This window comes from Lycium barbarum, chromosome 12 (genome assembly GCF_019175385.1).
Source record: "Lycium barbarum isolate Lr01 chromosome 12, ASM1917538v2, whole genome shotgun sequence".
Lineage (NCBI taxonomy): Eukaryota > Viridiplantae > Streptophyta > Magnoliopsida > Solanales > Solanaceae > Lycium > Lycium barbarum.
The window spans coordinates 101,282,580-101,302,177 of record NC_083348.1 but is presented as its reverse complement, the minus strand read 5'-3'; the positions used below and the strand labels follow the sequence as shown (position 1 = coordinate 101,302,177).

General features: G+C 32.9%; 1 protein-coding gene across 2 annotated transcripts; it reads left to right on the top strand.

Moving 5' to 3' along the window:
* The first annotated feature begins 12,250 nt into the window (after positions 1-12,250).
* LOC132622186 (putative methylesterase 11, chloroplastic) lies at positions 12,251-17,963 on the top strand. 2 transcript variants are annotated; one of them, XM_060336743.1, is made up of 5 exons: positions 12,251-12,754; positions 14,564-14,800; positions 15,658-15,801; positions 16,820-16,960; positions 17,412-17,963. In XM_060336743.1, the coding sequence occupies exons 1-5, from the start codon at positions 12,416-12,418 to the stop codon at positions 17,688-17,690; spliced, it is 1,140 nt and encodes a 379-aa protein (XP_060192726.1). In that variant the 5' UTR covers positions 12,251-12,415; the 3' UTR covers positions 17,691-17,963. The 2 variants fall into 2 exon arrangements, with proteins under 2 accessions (XP_060192726.1, XP_060192727.1); XM_060336744.1 differs by having other exon boundaries at positions 12,252-12,754; positions 16,829-16,960.
* The last annotated feature ends 1,635 nt before the right edge of the window (positions 17,964-19,598 follow it).

Here is a 19,598-nt window from a genome sequence, read left to right as displayed (position 1 = left end):
AAAAGAAAAAATTAATTTTACTTGTCACTTTGAGCATATTAAAATCCAAACTAAACGGGTAAAAATGACCGGAGGGAGTTGAAGCTATTAAATTATTATTTGAGGTGTGCCAATTGGCTCCTTTTCATATCTTGAAGATATTTCATCCTCCTTTTAATCAATAACTCACATGATCCTAGTATCTTACCCACTGTCACGTTCTATTTTATTCAAATTTTATTCCTAGACATCTTACTATATTAGTATTACAAACATCTTTGAGTAGGCAATATCGTCAGGAATGAGGTCATGATAATTTTGAATTTCGAGTGTAAACCATAGTTTCAACTACTATTGTAAAGTACTGAAGAAGGAAATGATGAAAATGACGAAAACGATGAAAACTACAGGTAACATCAAATTGATGGCAATTGTGGCCAAAAAAGTCATGATGGAGTATAAATGAACTGCACATCAAGTAGTCGATGATGAATTTGCATTTTTTTTCAATTTTTTGGACCATGTTGATGTGTTATGTCCTTTTATTTCCCCGACATCCTTGGAAAATATTACACACCAAATTAATGCGCCCAAGCCAAAATTCGGAAGTTGCATCTCTAGAGTGTATAAATAAAGTCTCATATTTGAAATTAATTCAAAAGATATATTTAAGCTAGTGACACAAATTTGAGGTCTTTTAAAAAAAATTGTGCAAGAAAATAAGAGTGGGCTAGCTCAACAGTATCTAAAGGAGTTCAACCTTTTACTCTGTTTTTCCCCCTTATTTGATCTTGTTTTACATCCTAGAATTTATGTACCGTGATTCTGAGGATATTGTGAAGTTGATATTTGAACCCTAGCGTCTTGCTTATTTAGACAAAAATAAGGTTAAGCAGAAGTCGATGAAAAATCACATATAGATATGGTGTGATAGTTGAAACCCCTAACCCTTGATCAGATCTTGATTCGAGCATTTAAAATAAAAGTTGGATTTGATGTAAAACATTTTATAAGCCGCATTTGAGAAAAGTAAGTGTGCATTTAATGAAAGCGATTTATAAATCGCATTTGCTTGCCAAATGCAATGAAGGTAAAAAAAAAAAAAAAAAAACCCAAATTTAAAAAGTTGGGCCCTTTATCTAGGGTTAGCTTGTGAACCAAACATCCTAATCATTTGGAGCAGGAACTCCGTAAACTGTATAGTATTATTTTTATAAGGTAATTATTCCGCTGAATAAGCAAATGTGTACAACTTGTAGAACTTGATTTTTGTACTATCCACCCAGATCACGGTCATTTGCCCGAAAGCCAAGTAGTATTGAGGATGAAAAATTTGAGAGTAAATCTCACTTTACCCCCTAACATTTAAGGGGTGGTTTGGTTTAAAAATAAATTATGCTGAGATAAGTTATGCTGGGATTAATTACGTTGAGATAAGTTATGCTGAGATTAGTTATTCTGGAATTATTTTTTATTGATTGTTTGGTATGGTGGACTAAAAGTATTATACATTGGATAATTTCTAAAAAGAAGAGGTTTCTTACTTATCCCGGGATAACTTATCCTGGGATAACTTATTTCATCCTATGACAGGTATAAGTTATCCCAGCACTATTTTTACTCCTGGGATAACTTATCTCATGATTACTAACCAAACAAAGGATAAACAATTGCTAAATTCTTATCTCAGGACTATTTATGTTTATCCTTTGTACCAACAACCCCTAAGGGCTGAGAAACGATATCTCCTCTACATATTGAATGGGAACGATAACCCCCTTATCAAATATTTTTCGATGAGATTTTTTTTTTTTTGAGTAAGGATTTTTTTTCTTTCTGAAATTAAAATAGAAAATATATACCTCTTATTTTTGTCTCATTCACCTATTCCGTTGAAAATAATGTACTTCTTTAGGATATTAATAAATTTTAAGCTTCATGACATTCGTTTTCTCTGCATGCGCATTATACTTTTGATTTTAATTGCACATAAAAAGTCTACCTAATTTTCCCCTCTAACATTACCTTTGGTCATATCTATAAATTCTCTAACACGCACCTACCGCAACTTAGGTCTAAATGCTCTAACCCTTTTGAGGTCCTTCCCAGCAACTAAAACACTTCAAGACATCGCTACTGTTTTTCCATTCCTGTAGTCATTTATCAATCAAAATTCATTGAAGAAAAGTTCTTCAATTGTTGCAAAACCGAAAAAGCTTTATTTTAATAGCGTTCGGTAAAGAGAAAAAAACACCGCAAAAGTTTTTCTTATTTATGCAAACAAACGCATAACTCTAGTCATTGAGTTTTTGAAAATTTTGAAAACTAAAGTTCGAAGCTCTCGAAGAGAAACCCAACAGTTTTTCAAAATTTAGTTCATACAATCTCTTTTAAAAAATCTAAAACCTTCAAACATCAATCATATCCTATCAATTAAAATTAGGGAAGAAAAATTACATTCGTTCTTAACATATGGTATGATAATTATTGATAAAATGAATGCCATATAGTTGAAATTTATTAATATCCTAAAAGAAGTACATTATTTCAATGGAATAGGTGAAAGGGATATATATATATATATATATATATCTTTGTATTTTAATATTAGAAAGAAAAAAAAAATCTTTACTCAAAAAAAGAAAATTCTCACCGGAAAATATTTGATAAGGGGATTATCGTTCCCATTCAATATGTGGAGGGAGTATCATTTCCCAACTCTTAAATGTTAAGGGGGTAACGTGGGATTGACTCGATTTATGATCGGGAGGGTCCCTTTAGTGAGCTCTACCCGGTTTGGTTAAACGAGCTACTAAATTTCGAATATCAAATTCATATAATTTAAATTAAAATAGTATATATTTATTCGGCACCGGAACAGTGTGAGTGTGGGTATTTCGTTGGTTATCCATTCAATATTCCCATTTTGGTCTAAAAAAAAAAAGTATATTATTTTGGCCTAATAGCTGCAAAAATAATCCATTTTGGCTCCGGACTCAGAGACCTCATGCTCCATCCTTGCCCACATAGTACATGTAATTACACAACGCTTTTGTTCTTTTTCTCCTTTTTTTTTTTTTACTCATGCAAATTACACGAGTGCATACAACTCCAAGGAACATGAAAAACTATTTCATTTTGAGAAAAAATCTCGCTATATTACAAGAAAAATAATGAATACGCTAGACATGTAATGTCCTATGACCTACTTACAGAATTAAGCATGGAGATACATGATTGAATTGGTTCATTTCTTCCTTTCCTTCCTTTTTTGGCAGCTTGTAAAACTTCTTCCCTACTCCCACAAACTTGTATCATATCATGATGAGGACTTAGGCCCATGTAAATCTCCTTGTTCATATAGATAACTGGCATAACACTTATGAGATAGCACCCTCTATCATTATTTTTGACAGCATATCCTTTATTTTCATCTACTCAATTGATTAGCATTATTATTATAATTCTATTCCAATTATGCTCCCTTTTGCCGACATGTCTCCTTGTTCAGGTGCCCTTTTCTTTTTGTGTAGTCTTTAATCTCAAAAAGGAAAGAAAAAAAACAAACGATTATCTTCTATGATGTCTCTCTCTAAGTATTTGGATGTAATTAAGAGGTCCTCTCAAACTAATGGAAGTAAAGGAATGAAGATAATTTTGGTTCTTATAATCAATGAGTTTATTTACTATCCATTTATTCACTACCATTCATTTTTACCTGTTTCTTCATATAATTCTTCTACTCTTATTTTGTAAATTTTCAGGTTTTGCTCTTGGTTGTACAATGAAAAAATGACATTTGATTAAAATATTATAATTAACAAACAAAGATGTGTTGCCAACGAAATGTTGAGTCTTTAGCTAAGTGCCACATGAATATGGGCTCGTGAGATGAAGATGGGCGGAGCCCAAGACCAATCCACACCAGCCCATCTGTTTAGTTACATTAACTAACTTGTCAATGGTCTTTATTCATAAAATTTAGTTAGTTATGAACTGATTTGGTTTCCATAAAATATTACGGAGTAGTTAGCTATGAAATGATTTGTTTTTCATAAGATATAGTAGTTAGTTATGAACTTTACTTTACTTGGATCACATGTAAAACAACGAAAGTTTGACATAAATTATAGATGCCAACCTCATGATTGAAGATTGTGGTAAAACTCGTAACATATGCATATTAGAAGGATGATAAATAACACAAAATGATGTGCTGCGCCCATAAATGTTAGGTCTCTAGCAAACTGTCACATGATTATGGGCTCGTGAGTTGAAGATGAACTGAGCCCAAGATCCATCAAACGGCCAATGTGTTTAGCTACATTAACCAACCATTTTTTTGCATGGATTGTCTCTCCAAGGCGCTGGTCTTTAATTTTTGCCGTTAGCTTTAAAAAGTGGCTGAAAATATCCGAGGCTCTGAGTTCGAACTCCAGCTCAGTTAAAAAAAAAAATCACAAGGCAAGGCTTCGCGAACATTCTGCTATAAGGCAGAGTTTGCCTTAAAATTTTGTCTTAAGGCAAAAGTTTGCCTTGCGAAATTTTGCAAGGCAGGATTTTTTTTTTTCACTTTGCTGAAATTCTACAAAAGTTAGGGTTCCTAACTTTTTCCCAAATAAGCCTAATTTTGCTACGAAACTCTGCCTTGAGATTTTTTTTTTTTTTAACAGAGTCGGGATTCTAACCCAGAACCTCGGGGTATTTTAGGCGAAGGACAAAAATTAAAGACCGGCAATTTAAGGGGTAAAAATTAAAGACCACCCCCGAATAAGGACTATCGTGCAAATTGGCCAACCAACTTGTCAATGGTCTTTTGTTTATTTTACTCCCGTTCAACACTTCTTTTGTTTACTTCTAACAAAAAGAAGAAGAAAAAAGGAGATACACAATAAATACTTTCCATTGAGACCTATTAAGAGTAATGATAATATTTGCTCTTTTCTACACGCAATTAATGTGAGAGTAGTGAAGGTTCAACTGGCCCAACTGCTGCTGTGTTACTATTGAAGTTTTGATCCATGAAGCTATTCTTCGGATTTTAACCTTTTGAACATTTGATTACCGTGTTGGAATAGGATCATAAAGATTTGCTGAACAAAATTGCATAAAACTTATTTCATAGCTGTTAAAAGTTAGAAAACCGTGAAAGAAATTGCAAAGAAGCTACAATACATATGTATTAGTCTTGCCAATCCATTGGGCCTGTAGTGACGCTTTTGAGTTTTTTTTACTTAAGCAATCCTTTATTTGGTCACATCTCTTCCCATTTTCTAGACCATGAGCTTTTAATATCATGTGGACACTAACAACGCATGTCATTGTGAATAAAATGGGATTCTGAGATTAAATAGTTCAAATAAAATGTGTCATTCTTCGCAACAAACTAAAAATAAAAGTGCATTAGCTAGGACAGTGAAAGTATTAATTAATCAATTTATTTATTCATTTTAAGCTTGCTGGTTTTCCAATTCCTTGTTATTTTCTCGCTGTTGATAACTCTACGTTAATTATGTTCCGAAAGTACTGCGCTAAAGATTTTTTTTTTTTAGAGCGCAGTATTAGCGAGCACTAAAAAAAAAATTTGGTAAACTTTTTTTTTTTGCAACACTTAGTGTGTTTTTTCATACTTTGACCAACGATTAGTCGTGTGTCAACACTCCGAAACGTCAATATTTTATATAGAACCTTATATTTTTTTCTGCGTATAATAATGTAGGTCCAATACATCAAGGATACGTAGACGTTCGGATAGTCATTTTAGGGGTTGAAAAGGTGCCCGAAGTAAGTTTTGTTTGAAAAAACTTAGCATTTTTTGGCCACTATTTTTTTTGTAACACTTAGTGTTTTTTCCATACTTTGACCAATGATTAGTCGTGTGTCAAGACTCCGAAACGTCAATATTTTATATAGAACCTATATTTTTTTCTGCGTACAATAATGTACGCTCAATACATCAAGGATACGTAGGCGTTCGGATTGTCATTTTAGGGGTTGAAAAGGTGCCCGAAGTAAGTTTTGTTTGAAAACTTTAGGTTTGAGTGTTCTATATACATAGACGTCCATTTTTATTTGAAGACTTGTTGCCATTAGCTTAATTTTTTTTATTTTTAGGGTTTAGATTTAAGTGTGTTATTTTTTAATGCCTAACTTTATTTCGAATATACACAATTTTTTGCGCTCGGACGTTCGATTTATGGATTTCTTTTTGCAATATATTCGAAATAAAGTTACGCATTAAAAAATAACACACTTAAGAAACACTTAGTATTTTTTTTCTTAAAAAGATCGCAACATCTTATTTAAATTTTTTTTTTTTTTTTTTTGCAACACTTAGAGTTCTCTTTTCCATACTTTGACCAACGATTAGTCATGTATCAAGACTTAGAACCTGATTTTTTTTCTGCGTACTATACTGTAGGCTCAATACATCAGGGATACATAAGCGTTCGGATCGTCGTTTTAGGGGTTCAAAAGGTACCCGAAGTAAGTTTTGTTTGGAAACTTTAGGTTTAAGTGTTTTATTTTTTAAGATTTTGATTTAAGCGTGTTATTTTTTAATCAAGACATAACTTTATTTTGAATATAAATCTAATTCTGAAAAATATAGGGAGAAAAGCTAGTTGTAAAGTGGTCAAACTTTAGATGGTCATAACTTTGCCCTCGGACGTCCGATTTACGCGATTTTTTTTTATTTTGAGTATTTTTCCGAGATCTATGCGAACAAACGCCGCAAGGCAGTTTGGCCGAGCCGATTTTTAAAAGAACATCTTTTATCCCATTCAATTTCAATTTTCCCCCAAATTGGCTTAAAATTTTCAGTTTTATTTACTTATAATATGATGATACGCAATAGATTTCAACGTAAAAATTCCGGGGTAATGTAGCTGTGAATGTCAATTTCACTTCTGTGGTTTTAATTTTTGAAAATAAGGATGACTAATTTTCTCGACATATAAAGTTGACTAAAATAACCTTATGGCCAAAAAACGCTAAGTTTTTTCAAACAAAACTTACTTCGGGCACCTTTTCAACCCCTAAAATGACGATATGAACGTCTACGTATCCTTGATGTATTGAGCCTACATTATTGTACGCAGAAAAAAATATAAGGTTCTATATAAAATATTGACGTTTCAGAGTCTTGACACACGACTAATCGTTGGTCAAAGTATAAAAAAACAAACTAAGTGTTGCAAAAAAAAAAGTTTACCAAATTTTTTTTTTAGTGCTCGCTATAGCGCAATATTTTACTGCGCTATAAAAAAAAATAGCGCAGTAAAATACTGCGCTAAAGGTAGTTTTATAACTTTTTTTTTATTAAAGTATTTTAATTCATTTGATTTTTTATTGAGTCATTTTGATTTCGGACTCTTGAACTAAAGGGTAAAAAGGCTATGGAGAATGGAGTAGCCTTTATGTATGGAAGTGGTTACCACTAGCTTTGCCTTTCCACATCTTTCATGCCTTGTTTAGGATAAAAGGCATGAAAACTACCATTATATGATTAAGGCGTAGAGCTCATCACTTTATTCCCCTTTTTTTACTAGCATGTCACCCTAGCATTTGGGTGTTGTGAAAAAACCAATCTTATGTTTGAAATCAACGTGTAACTGCTTGGATATTTTTGCGTATTCCCTTTCTTTCTACCCTATTCTACACTTGTCCGTCCAAATGATCAACCTTGTCATCAAGTTAAGTCACTCGATCTTTGAGTGTTTCCTTAACAACAACCGTGATTGACAGTGTTGAGTTTTTTGGTGTGAATGAGAAATGAGAAAATGTACCTTTTGGAGAGCACCCAAAAGACATCTTTTGAATTGCACCCAAAAGACACCTTTTGGATTGCACCTCTCCATCTCACCTTTTCATTGCCTATAAATTTTGAGGACTAGCCTCATATTTTATACACCAAAAATCTGATTTTTTTTCTCCCCTCTAAATTGTTCTCTGCATTTGTTTTCTATACAAAATAATAGTAGAGTTGTGTGATTTGTTACCAAATTTGAGTTCAACGAAGTTGGTGGGGTTTGAGGTACTGCTACGCCATCAACATGTATATTCGTTTTATCTTGGGAGGAAGTAATCCATAACCGCGGGTACAGTAAGGAGATTAAATTCCTTAAGGACACATCGAATTCTGTGGACTCGGATATTTTCAGTTTTATGCATTTTACGTTTTTTTAAGATTAATTCATGTTTCTGGTTTACTGGCTTTGAACACAGTTTTACTAACAGACAACACTCCACTGCTATCGTCATATACATGGTACAAAAAGAAGAGAATGAGACAATTTTATCCTGTGTGTACTTTCATTGTGAGTAACAAAACTACGAGAGTTGATTGAGCAGTGTTACATGATCAACAAGCAAAATCCTCGTGTTAGTGAACTGAGACCATCCAATCATCAATGGTAGTAAAAATATTTTTACTGAAAACGATATTGTTAGAAATTCAAAACAACCAAACACTATAAACAGTCCCTTTAATCAATAAAACATTCTACATCATTAGGATATGGATATTTTGGTCAATAAAAGAAGGGGAAAAAACATAAATGGGAAATATTTTTAACATATTTTCAAAATTGTAGCAGTATTATTTGATTAGCAGTCTGCGAGAATTCCGTGACAACTATCTTAATCCTTTTCCAAAATATTAGGAAATGCTATGCTAATTTTTCGCTCGACTAAGGAAATGGCTTTCCTTATCTTTTATCTCTTCCAAAGAAGAAATTTGCCACAAATAATTTCCATACACATGCCATAGGACATAATTGTTTTACCACGTATTCATAGAATATTAATAATGTTTAGCAGAATATTTCGTTGTAACATTGATATATTTAATATATATTTCAGTTTATGCATCACATGTTCCGTATAATATGTATATTGATATATTTAATATATATTTCAGTTTATGCATCACTTGTTCAGTATAATATGTATATTATACTATGTATATATTTTTTAAAAATTATATGTATACAAACAAAAGACTTCTTACATATATAGACAATACATATGATACATTTTCTTTCTGTAAATATATTATAAACTATACCAAATATATATACTAGTATAATTAGTAATATACATCACATATTATAATTATACTCATAATATTATTGGTATAATTATTTATACCCAGTATTAATAACTAATTACTAGTATAATTATAATTAGTAATATACATCTCTTATTATAATTATATACTCATTATATTATTGGTATAATGAGTTATACTCATAATTAATTTTAAATGTTAATAAAGAAGAAAGAGAAATAGAGTCTCACTGCCATAAATAACTCCATGAAAACATTGAGGAAACGTATGTAAACTAAAGTGGGCCACAATCCCTCGTTTAGTGGAATAATTTTAAATGTGAATCCTAAATTTAGGAAATAAATGACCAGATGTAAATGTGCCAAAAAGAAATAAAATCTGCTATTATTGAAGAAATCATTTTGTTCCTAAATTTAATATCATGGCTAACAGTGTAATTTTCTCATAAAAGAAAAGGGGTAATAGTGTTCATGGGCCGTTCAACTACCACCTAGACCTGGTAACTATTAATGAGTTGGTCCTTTTGCCCCATCATCATAATTAGCCGTACTATGAAAAGGGTTGCCGCACACCTACCAGGCAGCTAATGTTGCCGAACATCTTAGCTAATGAATGCTAAGACGAGTGAACGAACGATTTCGTTAGTTAATACTCAAATCGCTAGCTACCAGCAGAGAGAATCATGGTTTATATAGTGCTTTCATTGTTTCTTTATATGCTGACATCTGAGCAGGACCTGGACTCAGAAGCTAATGAACCCCATTTTCAATCCTCTCGTTGCACTTTGGAGCCTGATTAAATCGGATTCGCGCTAAAAAAAATCACTTTAGAGTAAAATACTCTTATCTAAGATTATTCCATACTAAAGGTTTAAACCTGAAATCTTTTATTAAGAATAAAGAAATATTATCATACAACCACAACCTTTGATTCTTTTAAAGTGGTCATGTGTAAGTGAGTTTAGTTTTTTTCTCTCGTTAACGGATAAGCAATTCACAAATAGACAACAGTGATGCACAAATAGACGGAGTAGTTTGTTTGGTTAAGTTATCAAAATTAACTATTCTGAAAGGTGTATTTTTTTGTTAAAATATATATACGTTGAAACTACTTTTGTAGAATAATAGTTTGTGTGTCAGCTACCATAATTTGCTGAAAAATTAAAAACAATAGTCTATTTTTTAAAAAAACAAATCCTACTTCAAATAGTTCACATAATCTTATATCTTAAATATTTTTACTTTAATCATTTCTCCAGCTTACTATTAGTACATCTTAAATAAAAACCAATACGGAAATTTAATGGATATGTTCCGAATTCTATAAAGTTACTTCTAATTAGTTTAGTAAATTTGAATTTTTGTCCAAAAACTATTAAACGCACTTACTTTTGGGAATGTGCTTAAAAGCTATCTTTTACATTTAGCTACCCTCAAAAACATTTATATTTTTACCAACCACCTTCATTTTCTAATATACGCGATTATCTAGAAAAGAAGCACTTTGACATTTCAAAAGGTTAGTCAAACATATATTATTATTTTAAGGGAATGATATTGGAATCTAAACTTGATCTAGAAGTCCTAGTATATATGTTCAATATTTACACGGAATGACGGAAATTCATGGGTCTTTTCTTTGTTCTTTTCCTCTCGTACCACGTGATCAAAATTTGGTGGGCAAAGGAATTTAAAGAATAAATTATTGTAACATTTATTTTTTCTATTTATTTATAGGATTTATTAGTTTCACAGGAAGAAATAGCAAAAAGAGATAATAAGTACCTAAATCTTGGTTGGTTCCGGAAGAAAATTCAATACAGCTTTGAGTCAAAAAAAAAAAAAAAAAAAAAAAAAGTTCACTCATGTTCCATGCTGTTGTCTACAATGAAATGACAGAGATTCACTTTTTCCAATTTAAATTTTACTAACCAACAAAAAAGAGAAAGGTGGTGTTTTTTTCCCATTTCCCATCATTTACAACTTGCAAGTACATGTAATCTTTGTTTTCTTGTTTTCCCAACGTTGTAAAAATCATGAGCATTGTCCATATACAATTAGGAAAGCTTTGTTAAAGTTGCTCTACACAAATATGGCCTATTCTAATACTATTTTAATTCAGTATTTAACAATCATTTTAGAAATAAATTTTAGATAACACAAATAAAATTATATCGATTTAAACTTCGGATGACATAATAGTAGACTAATTAAGCAAAGAATAAATTAGGTAAAATGAGATGTAAAGTGCAATTGCTAAAAAAAGAAGAAGAAAAAAACAGGTGTGTTTGTTAGAACAGGGAAAAGGAGCTTTCGAGGTAAGGTGACACGAGCAAGTTAGTGGGAAACCGCATAGAATGGCATGTTATTAGGTTGGCAAAATCTTACTTTTAAAACGTCTCTTTCCCTCAAAAAAGCAATCAAGTTTTTCATTTTAATTTATGAAACCATGCCCCGCGCTCTAATATATACCATTTGTTTCTCAAATATTCCCTTAAGCATTTGAGTAGGAGTACTAATTTTACTAAGGATAGCAAGGAGCGGATCCATTTTTGTCCAAAAGAAAGATCTATTCATTTTGTCCAAAATTATAATCGAATGGAGGTGCAAAAAACATTGTAGTAGGTTATAAGAGAATATAACAAGACAAAATTTTTAAAAAGTGACACGAACTATAAGTAGGAAAAAAAAAATTAAGGCTTAATACATAGGTAGCCCTTTAAATTTGTCAATATCCACTTAGATATTCGAATTAAGTCAGGTTCCAATTCAACCCCTTAACTTTAGTGTTTCAATTAAACACTTTCGGTTCAAATTTTAAAAAAAAAAAATTGTTTGTTTCATTCGTCTATTCGATAATTAAGTAATCACATAAAATATATCATCTCTTTTAATTATATGCATTCACCGCAATAAGTCATAAAACCCGATACATTTTCTACTAAAGGTCGATGCATGTAATTAAAACAATGACATATTTATGCAAGTCAATGATACCCCATAAATCATCATTAAATATATTTATTTGCCACATCTTACACACGTCACCTTTTATTTCTCCTTTTTCCAAAATGAAATAAAAGAGTTCGAAAATTAGTAAGGAAAAAAAAAGAAGGAGGTTATTTTAGTAATAATGGTCAAAATCATGCCCATCTTGATATCCACGTTACACACTTTTTATCACCTTTACTTGTGAAAACAGTTCGTTCTAAGCAAATAAAGCAGTAGTGGTGGTACTGGTAACCATCTTCATCTCCCTCAACTCTCAACCGCTTTGGGCGAGCGCATCAGATACTTTTACATATACGTAATTCAAACTGTACATATAAATACAAAGCTGTTGCATGTGAGAATATCAATCAGAGAAATGGGGTTATGTTTCTCACGGAGTAGTAGTACTACTCCAGGCCCCGTGAAGAAACGGCAATATTCCAAACGTTCATCAAATCAATCAACACCGTCCGTTAATAACGGGAGTAACAGGTGGTCTAGGAATAATCGATCGTCAAAAAGAGACGATTGCGCTATCGCCGCCGCTATTCTGTTACAGAACGGCGTTGGTGCTGGTGTTAACGTTCCGTTTGATCGTTCAAGTTCGCTTAGATATCCGAATTCGAAGAAGAATCAACCGTTGCCGCGTTCGTCTAGCTCTAGAGCGCGCTCTCTTACTGATCCTCTTCTTCAGCCTCATCAGCTTCTCAATCAGGTATTACTCCCAATTAGTGTCTTCGTTTGATTGGACACGACCGACACTTTTCAATATTGTGATTCTAAATTAAATGTGTGTAATGTCGTTTCAATTTTGTGGTTTTAAACTTGCTACGTATCGTGTTTGAATTATCAACTTACTAAATATATCAAGACAGATCAAAAAAGAATGTAAGACACTTAAATATGTTTTTTTTTTTTTTTCATGTTTGCACTTCTATTATTTACTTTCCAATTCTGGCATTGCTTGATTTGCTTTTCTTTGTTCCTATATATAATTCCCTATTTGTCGGCGATTAGTTCATAGCTTTTGAGCGATTGCTGTATTCCAATTGATAGATTAGATTCTGTGCATCATGTGAATAATGCACTTAAAATCAAGGTAGAAAATTTTGTTACGAATTAGACTGATACACTAAGAATTGTTTATTATGCTATTTAGAATTGCCTCCTGTCCTTGGGCAGGCAGTGAAATTTTAAGATGAAGGGGCTTCACCAAAAAAATAAAGCTACTCCCTCTGTTCTACTTTGTCGCTATTTCCTTATTAGTCCATTAATAAATAATGGTGCATTTCTGTATTTTATTAATGAGAAGCTTGTTTAGCCACAAAAATGTTATGACATGATTAAGACATAAGTTGCTCGGACTCGGGTGCGGGTTTCCAATGCAGCACCAAAAGTGAAGAGTCCAAGCAACATAAATTAAGACCACACAACGACACAGGTGTTATAATATATTAAAGACCACAAATTTAAAAAATCGTTCTTTTTATACTCCGTGCCAAGTCAAACTATATGCCAAAAAAGTTGAAACAGAAGGAGTAGCATTTATTTATGTCAAAACTAACTTTTGAAACGGAAGGAGTAGCATTTATTTATGTCAAAACTAACTTATGGTATGGTTAGGTCAATTCTTCAGTGCATCATTAAGTAACTTCAAAAATTCTCTTGCTTGGAAGTAGTTAACTATATTAATATGTAGGGCAGCAGAAAATGGTGTTCACCCTTCACTTTAACATTACCTTATTGTCTAACCAATACGAATACATTTCTGAAGATACAAAACGGTATTGTATTAGTTATTGTTTTAATAAGAAAAAAACGGTGGTATTAGGTTTTGAAAAAAAATATGAAAAAAGCACAACTACGTGTTACTGATGTGATTTAAACATAAAACCTCATGCATCATTTCAAACCCACTAAAACATTTCTTTAGAAACTTCACTTGTGAGTTGTGTCTAGGAATTCAATAACATGTATGTACACATTTAATGTTTTATATATGTAACTCTCCTATATGTAAAGTATTTTGTGATGAATGGAACATTGAACCCTCTTGGCAGTACACAGATCTGCCAAGCTCCAGTCTGCAGGTGAGACGTGAGGATGATTCATTTTTCCTGCAAAAATGGACAATCTAGTCCAACATCTTATTGATACTAAAATTACTACCGCAATCTGAAATAGATATGACAGAAATTGAGCCATTTTTTAGGTTTAGCTTAGACTTGGTCAAGAGCGTATTTTCATTTGTAGTCACGGAACTTCTATCAAGTAGTTCCAGGCAACTCAGCAGGAAAGTGTAAATTGACGCCTCATTACAATTTAGCTTCCTTCTTTTTTCTTGTTTTTACGTTATCATATATATGGCAATTGGCTTCTTTTTGCTATGGAATACTAAAGAGACAATCTTTTTGCTGTTTATCCCCCCTAAATAAATAAATAAGACCAGTCCTTTTGCTTGCTACTATGGTGTCATCGTGTGAGTTTGTCTAAGTTCAGTCTTCTTGATGTCTATCTTTGGCAGGAAGTAAAGGTTGATGATTTAGAGACGAACCATTTTGTCCTTGTTCATGGTGGTGGTTTTGGGGCCTGGTGTTGGTATAAAACCATTGCACTTTTAGAAGATGCTGGGTTCAAAGTTACTGCGGTTGATTTAACTGGTTCAGGCATTCATTCTTTTGACACGAATAGCATTGCCAGCCTATTGCAATATGTACAGCCGCTCACTGATTTGCTTGAAAAGCTTGCTGATGGAGAGAAGGTTAGTTCTGCATCTAGCTGTCTGTTTCCCACTGAATCCATTATTAATTCTTGTGTTCTTTTGGAAGTTAAGAGCTTTAAATAAAACTATATGCTTCCTAGTTCTTGGTACTAGAGATCGACTGGTAAAGTGTTTACAAGAACTTCATATATTAAAAAGGTGTGACTTTAGAAACTTTTTATGCTTTGCCAAGTTAGCTGTTCCAATACTCTGGTACCTGAATTCAGAAGCACATTCTTCTCCATTGTCTGTTGTGATTGAGAGAAGATTCTGCTCATTGTTGCTGTAATAGACGCTATTCAGTATTCACAACCTACTTCCATTTCTTCTCAAATGAGGACTTACAAAAGGATAAGCAGTCACATCCCTGAGACGCAAAACTTCAAGCTGTTTCAATATAATTCATCTAAATTAAACTAAAGACAAGTGATCCAAAGTGTTGTATCTAAATCAGAAAACAGGGGAACAAGACAGAAAAGGTCATATCATCATTTATCATATGTACTAGCTGTGTGTATACATAAAAAAGAATGAAACTTAAACTCCCCTGCCCCTAGCTACTTGTTTGTTGCATTAGGTAGATGAAGATCAGGAATTGATGATAAGAAAGAAAGGAAAAGTTTTCTTGCTTTTATATTGAATAATCTGTTTTCTTACTCTCGTTGGGCAAGTCAATTAGTAGTAAAATAGAGCTTGAATATATTACTTCCTAGTACTTGAAGATATGAATGCTGAGATTTGTGAGATCTCCAAACCCCAACCTAACCACAGAGGAAAATCCTTATCACCCTTGTTCATAATTATTTTTGCTCTGCCATGGTTGAATGAAATTTGGAATCATTTCTTTAATCATGTAGGTGATTTTGGTGGGACATGATTTTGGCGGTGCATGTATATCTTTTGCGATGGAGCTATATTCCTGTAAGGTTGCGAAAGCTGTGTTTGTTGCTGCTGCAATGCTCACTAGTGGACAAAGCGCCCTTGATATTTTCTCACAAAAGGTAAAAGTTGGTCATTTTGATTAACTGCTTTCAATTGGTTCTTCCGAAATCTGCACCATGCACACAATTTGACCTTTGTCCTTGTAAGTTTACATTACATATCTCCTTTGATTGAGCACATTGCTCGATTATTCAGGAAACCCGCACTTAACCCCTTGTCTTAGCTTTTATGTGCCGATCATCTCTGGTAGACTTTTAAAGTAGTTTTCTCTTGTGGATATTTGGGGCATGTATCTTAGGTAGGGGCTATGACAATTAAACTACATGATAACTGTCACTTTTTCTCTAGTGACCAATTAAGCTGGGTCCGTCAGCTCTTGCTCTTAAGGTTACCATGTTTGAGTAAGCGTCACTGGTTCATCATTGAGGACTTGGATGCCATGATATACTCGTGAAGAAATTTAAACTTCACTCTTGAAAATTAGGAATGTCACTGCTCTGCATTTTTTCTGTGACATGCTTCAAGGGATCTACTGTTCATCATGATAACCTGCAAGGACGCATGCAATATGTTTCTGGTGAAGGAGTGAACTATATGCTCTTCTATATAGTTTTGAAGAAAAACATGTGAATGATCGTCTTTGGTTTCTTGAAGAAACTGTGCTTGTCGAAATGACATCGAGAAGATTGAAGGTAAATTGTCCCGAAATCCTCTCTGGAGGAGAGAGAGATTGATGACTCACCTTGTGCACCAACTTTTACAGTCCCTCCAAAATTGGCTCAACTAAATTCCTGAAACTTCATTTGTTATTGTAATTCTAGAATGAGGTGAATTAGAATTAAAAGAATCTCCTGCTCTTGTTTTCCGCCATTCCTCTATTTATCGAATTAATATGGGATGGTAAAATATCATTCCACGCAAAAGGATTACAGATCTCAGATCCCTTGGTACCTTGAACAATAGTGGTTGAAGTTGTTTTGCTGCTTGTTTGACTAATTGTGTTTTAAGTTTACCTGTTGTTATGTTACCTTTATTAAAAAAAAAAAAAGGTTTACCTGTTGTTAACAAAATTCATAGTCATTGCAGACAGATTCAAATGACCTTATGAGACAGTGTCAAATATTTGTTTATGCCAATGGGAACGACAAACCTCCAACCGCTATTGATTTGGACAAGTCACTCCTCAGGGACTTGTTATTCAACCATAGTCCTGCTAAGGTATGCTGTCTACGAGTTATAGATAGTGAAGTATTCCTGCCTTTCCAGCTTTCCCATAAATGCTAAAATGGACTCTTCTATGTGATACTTTTACTTTCTATCCATGTATCCTAACTCTAAAACATAATTTTTGGAAATCTTTGTAATTTCCATTACTGCTCTAGATCACTACAAATTAGGAGTTGGGAGAAAATGTTTGGGAGTAAAGCTGCTTATATGTATCGACTGATCATGGGATGCCTAAACCTGTAATTTCTAATTGTCGGTTTTATTGGAAGGTAAGGGAAAGACAAACTGTTTTTTTCTTTTGGTTTTGAAATGGGCAGATTAAGTTTTCTCTAGCTGTTATCTTTACATACAAATTCAGTCTCTGCTAAATGAATACCTGTGGGGGACTTGGCATTGTTGGATATTCCAAGTTTTTTCCTCTTACCATTTGAATTTGGTACAGGATGTTGCATTAGCATCTGTCTCAATGAGGCCAATTCCCTTTTCCCCAGTTTTGGAGAAGCTTTGTCTATCTGACTCCAAGTATGGTTCTGTTAGGCGGTTTTATATAGAAACAGCAGAAGATAATGCAATACCAATAGCCTTACAGCAAAACATGATTAGCAATAATCCTCCAGAACGAGTATTTCATCTTAAGGGTGCTGATCACTCGCCTTTTTTCTCCAAGCCTCAAGCCCTACATAGGATATTGGTAGAGGTCTCCAGGATTCCATCAACTTGAAGTTGTTTTGCTGAATTCCTTATTAGAAGCATTCGTAAAATCACATCGACATGTTCCAGGCACAAATGTAGCGAAGTTATTGCTGTCTAAGTTAACCACATGTGGAATGTCCAAAGTAGCTATTCGTGTACATGCTCAGTTATGTAACTACTTTGTTTCATTAACATTATTTGTGATGAGAATTTCCTTGTGGAAGTGACACTCAGGATTAGCAATGTTTGAAGATTTGACTGTAATAAGGAAATATAATAGAAATAAACATATTCTTTTTAACTCTTACTGGGTTTTTTCACAAGTAAAGCTATGGTATGTTTGGTTCGACATTTTATATATGGTGTCTGGCTGGAGCCTTCTCAAGTCAAAACTATTGGGAATAATTGTTAAAGACCATTCTTGTAATGCTTGCCATTGTTTTCAGTCTTCTTCAGACTGAAGAATTCCAAGTGTTGTGTTTTCAACTATTCCCCCTCTCTTAGCAGGCGTTTGGCCATAGATACCAAAAACAAATTCACTTTTTTGGAATTTTTGAAGTTGGAGCTGGAGTTTGTTTGGCCATAGTTTTTGAAATTGTAGTTTTTGGTGAAATGTAGTTGTAAAAAAGTGAAAAAAGTAATTTTTTTTTTGAAAAACAAGTTTTTTGAGTTTTTGGTATTCTGGAATACAACTTCAAGTTGTATTCGGAATATTTATGGCCAAATGCTCAAAAGTGAAAAAAAAATCCAGAAAAAAGTGAATAATTTTTATGGCCGAATGGCACCTTAATTTATGTTTTACTCCCTCCGTCCCATAATAAGTGTCACTTTAGCTAAAAAAAAATTATCTCATAATAAGTGTCATCTTAGGAAACCAAGACATACATTGACTAGTTTTTTCCAACTCTATCCTTAGACAAAAAATGACAAGTTAAAGTAACTTTTAAATAATAATTGAAAAAGCCACATAGTAACTTGGTATTGGGTTACTAATGTCAAAAAGATTATTACTTGTGCATGCTCTAATCAAGAGGAAAAAGTAATTTATTTTATTATATAGGGGTAACTTAGTACACTTCAAATTGCATTATTAATTTTTTAATATGCGTGTTTTTGTTTAAGGCGACACTTATTATGAGACGGAGAGAGTATTTTTTTGATTAAATGTTTACGAGAGAAGAAATACTTTTTAAATTGTGTGCTCTAAAATAAGGTTTAAAATTTTATGTAGATATAAGTCATAGAGTAATATATAAAAAGACATCCCATTTTGTAAAGGCTAAAAAGAATGTACCACATCTTTGGGACAAAGAGTCGTTAATAAGAAGGGAACAAACATAAAACTAATAAAATCAAACTGTTTGCTAATTCAGTCTGTCCGATTTGGCGGTTCTACATTTAATATCTTAAAAAAGAAACGAAAGGGAAAAGCTCAACAATTGGGAACAACTATAGCATCCATGTAATGGTGGTGTAGCTGTTTCCACCATGATTTCATGTCTCTATTTGCTATTCTCCAAGTTGCCAGTTGCGACAAAAGCCATTAAAGGAAACTGACAAACTCACATGTGTTCCAGGTCACTTATTTTTCTTCAATACAATCTCATGCACCGAATCATCAATTACTACTTTTGTATTAATTAGTCAAAATTCACAACTCACCAATACGGTCCTTTTTTCTACACTTTTTGGTGAAAAGAATTTATCCATATTTGAACCATGATTTTAAGTTTATGATTTGACGACCCATAATTTGATTTACATATTATATTCTAGATATATTATCTCTATATATTAAATACTTTTCTAAACATAGATATAGAGTTTGAGTTAAATCTACAGGGCTACCTAACTCGTATCTTCTGAGGTGGCTCCGTCTCTGATTTGAACATAAGAACGACATAAAAGAATCGAAAAGAACTTGTATCCGTCCTAA

What these genes read in the sequence shown, in the direction of transcription:
- LOC132622186 (XM_060336743.1), top strand. Translation starts at nt 12,416, where the DNA reads ATGGGGTTATGTTTCTCACGGAGTAGTAGTACTACTCCAGGCCCCGTG. An exon ending in CTCATCAGCTTCTCAATCAG is followed by an intron (nt 12,755 to 14,563) that starts GTATTACTCCCA and finishes TATCTTTGGCAG; the next exon opens with GAAGTAAAGGTTGATGATTT. An exon ending in AGCTTGCTGATGGAGAGAAG is followed by an intron (nt 14,801 to 15,657) that starts GTTAGTTCTGCA and finishes TTAATCATGTAG; the next exon opens with GTGATTTTGGTGGGACATGA.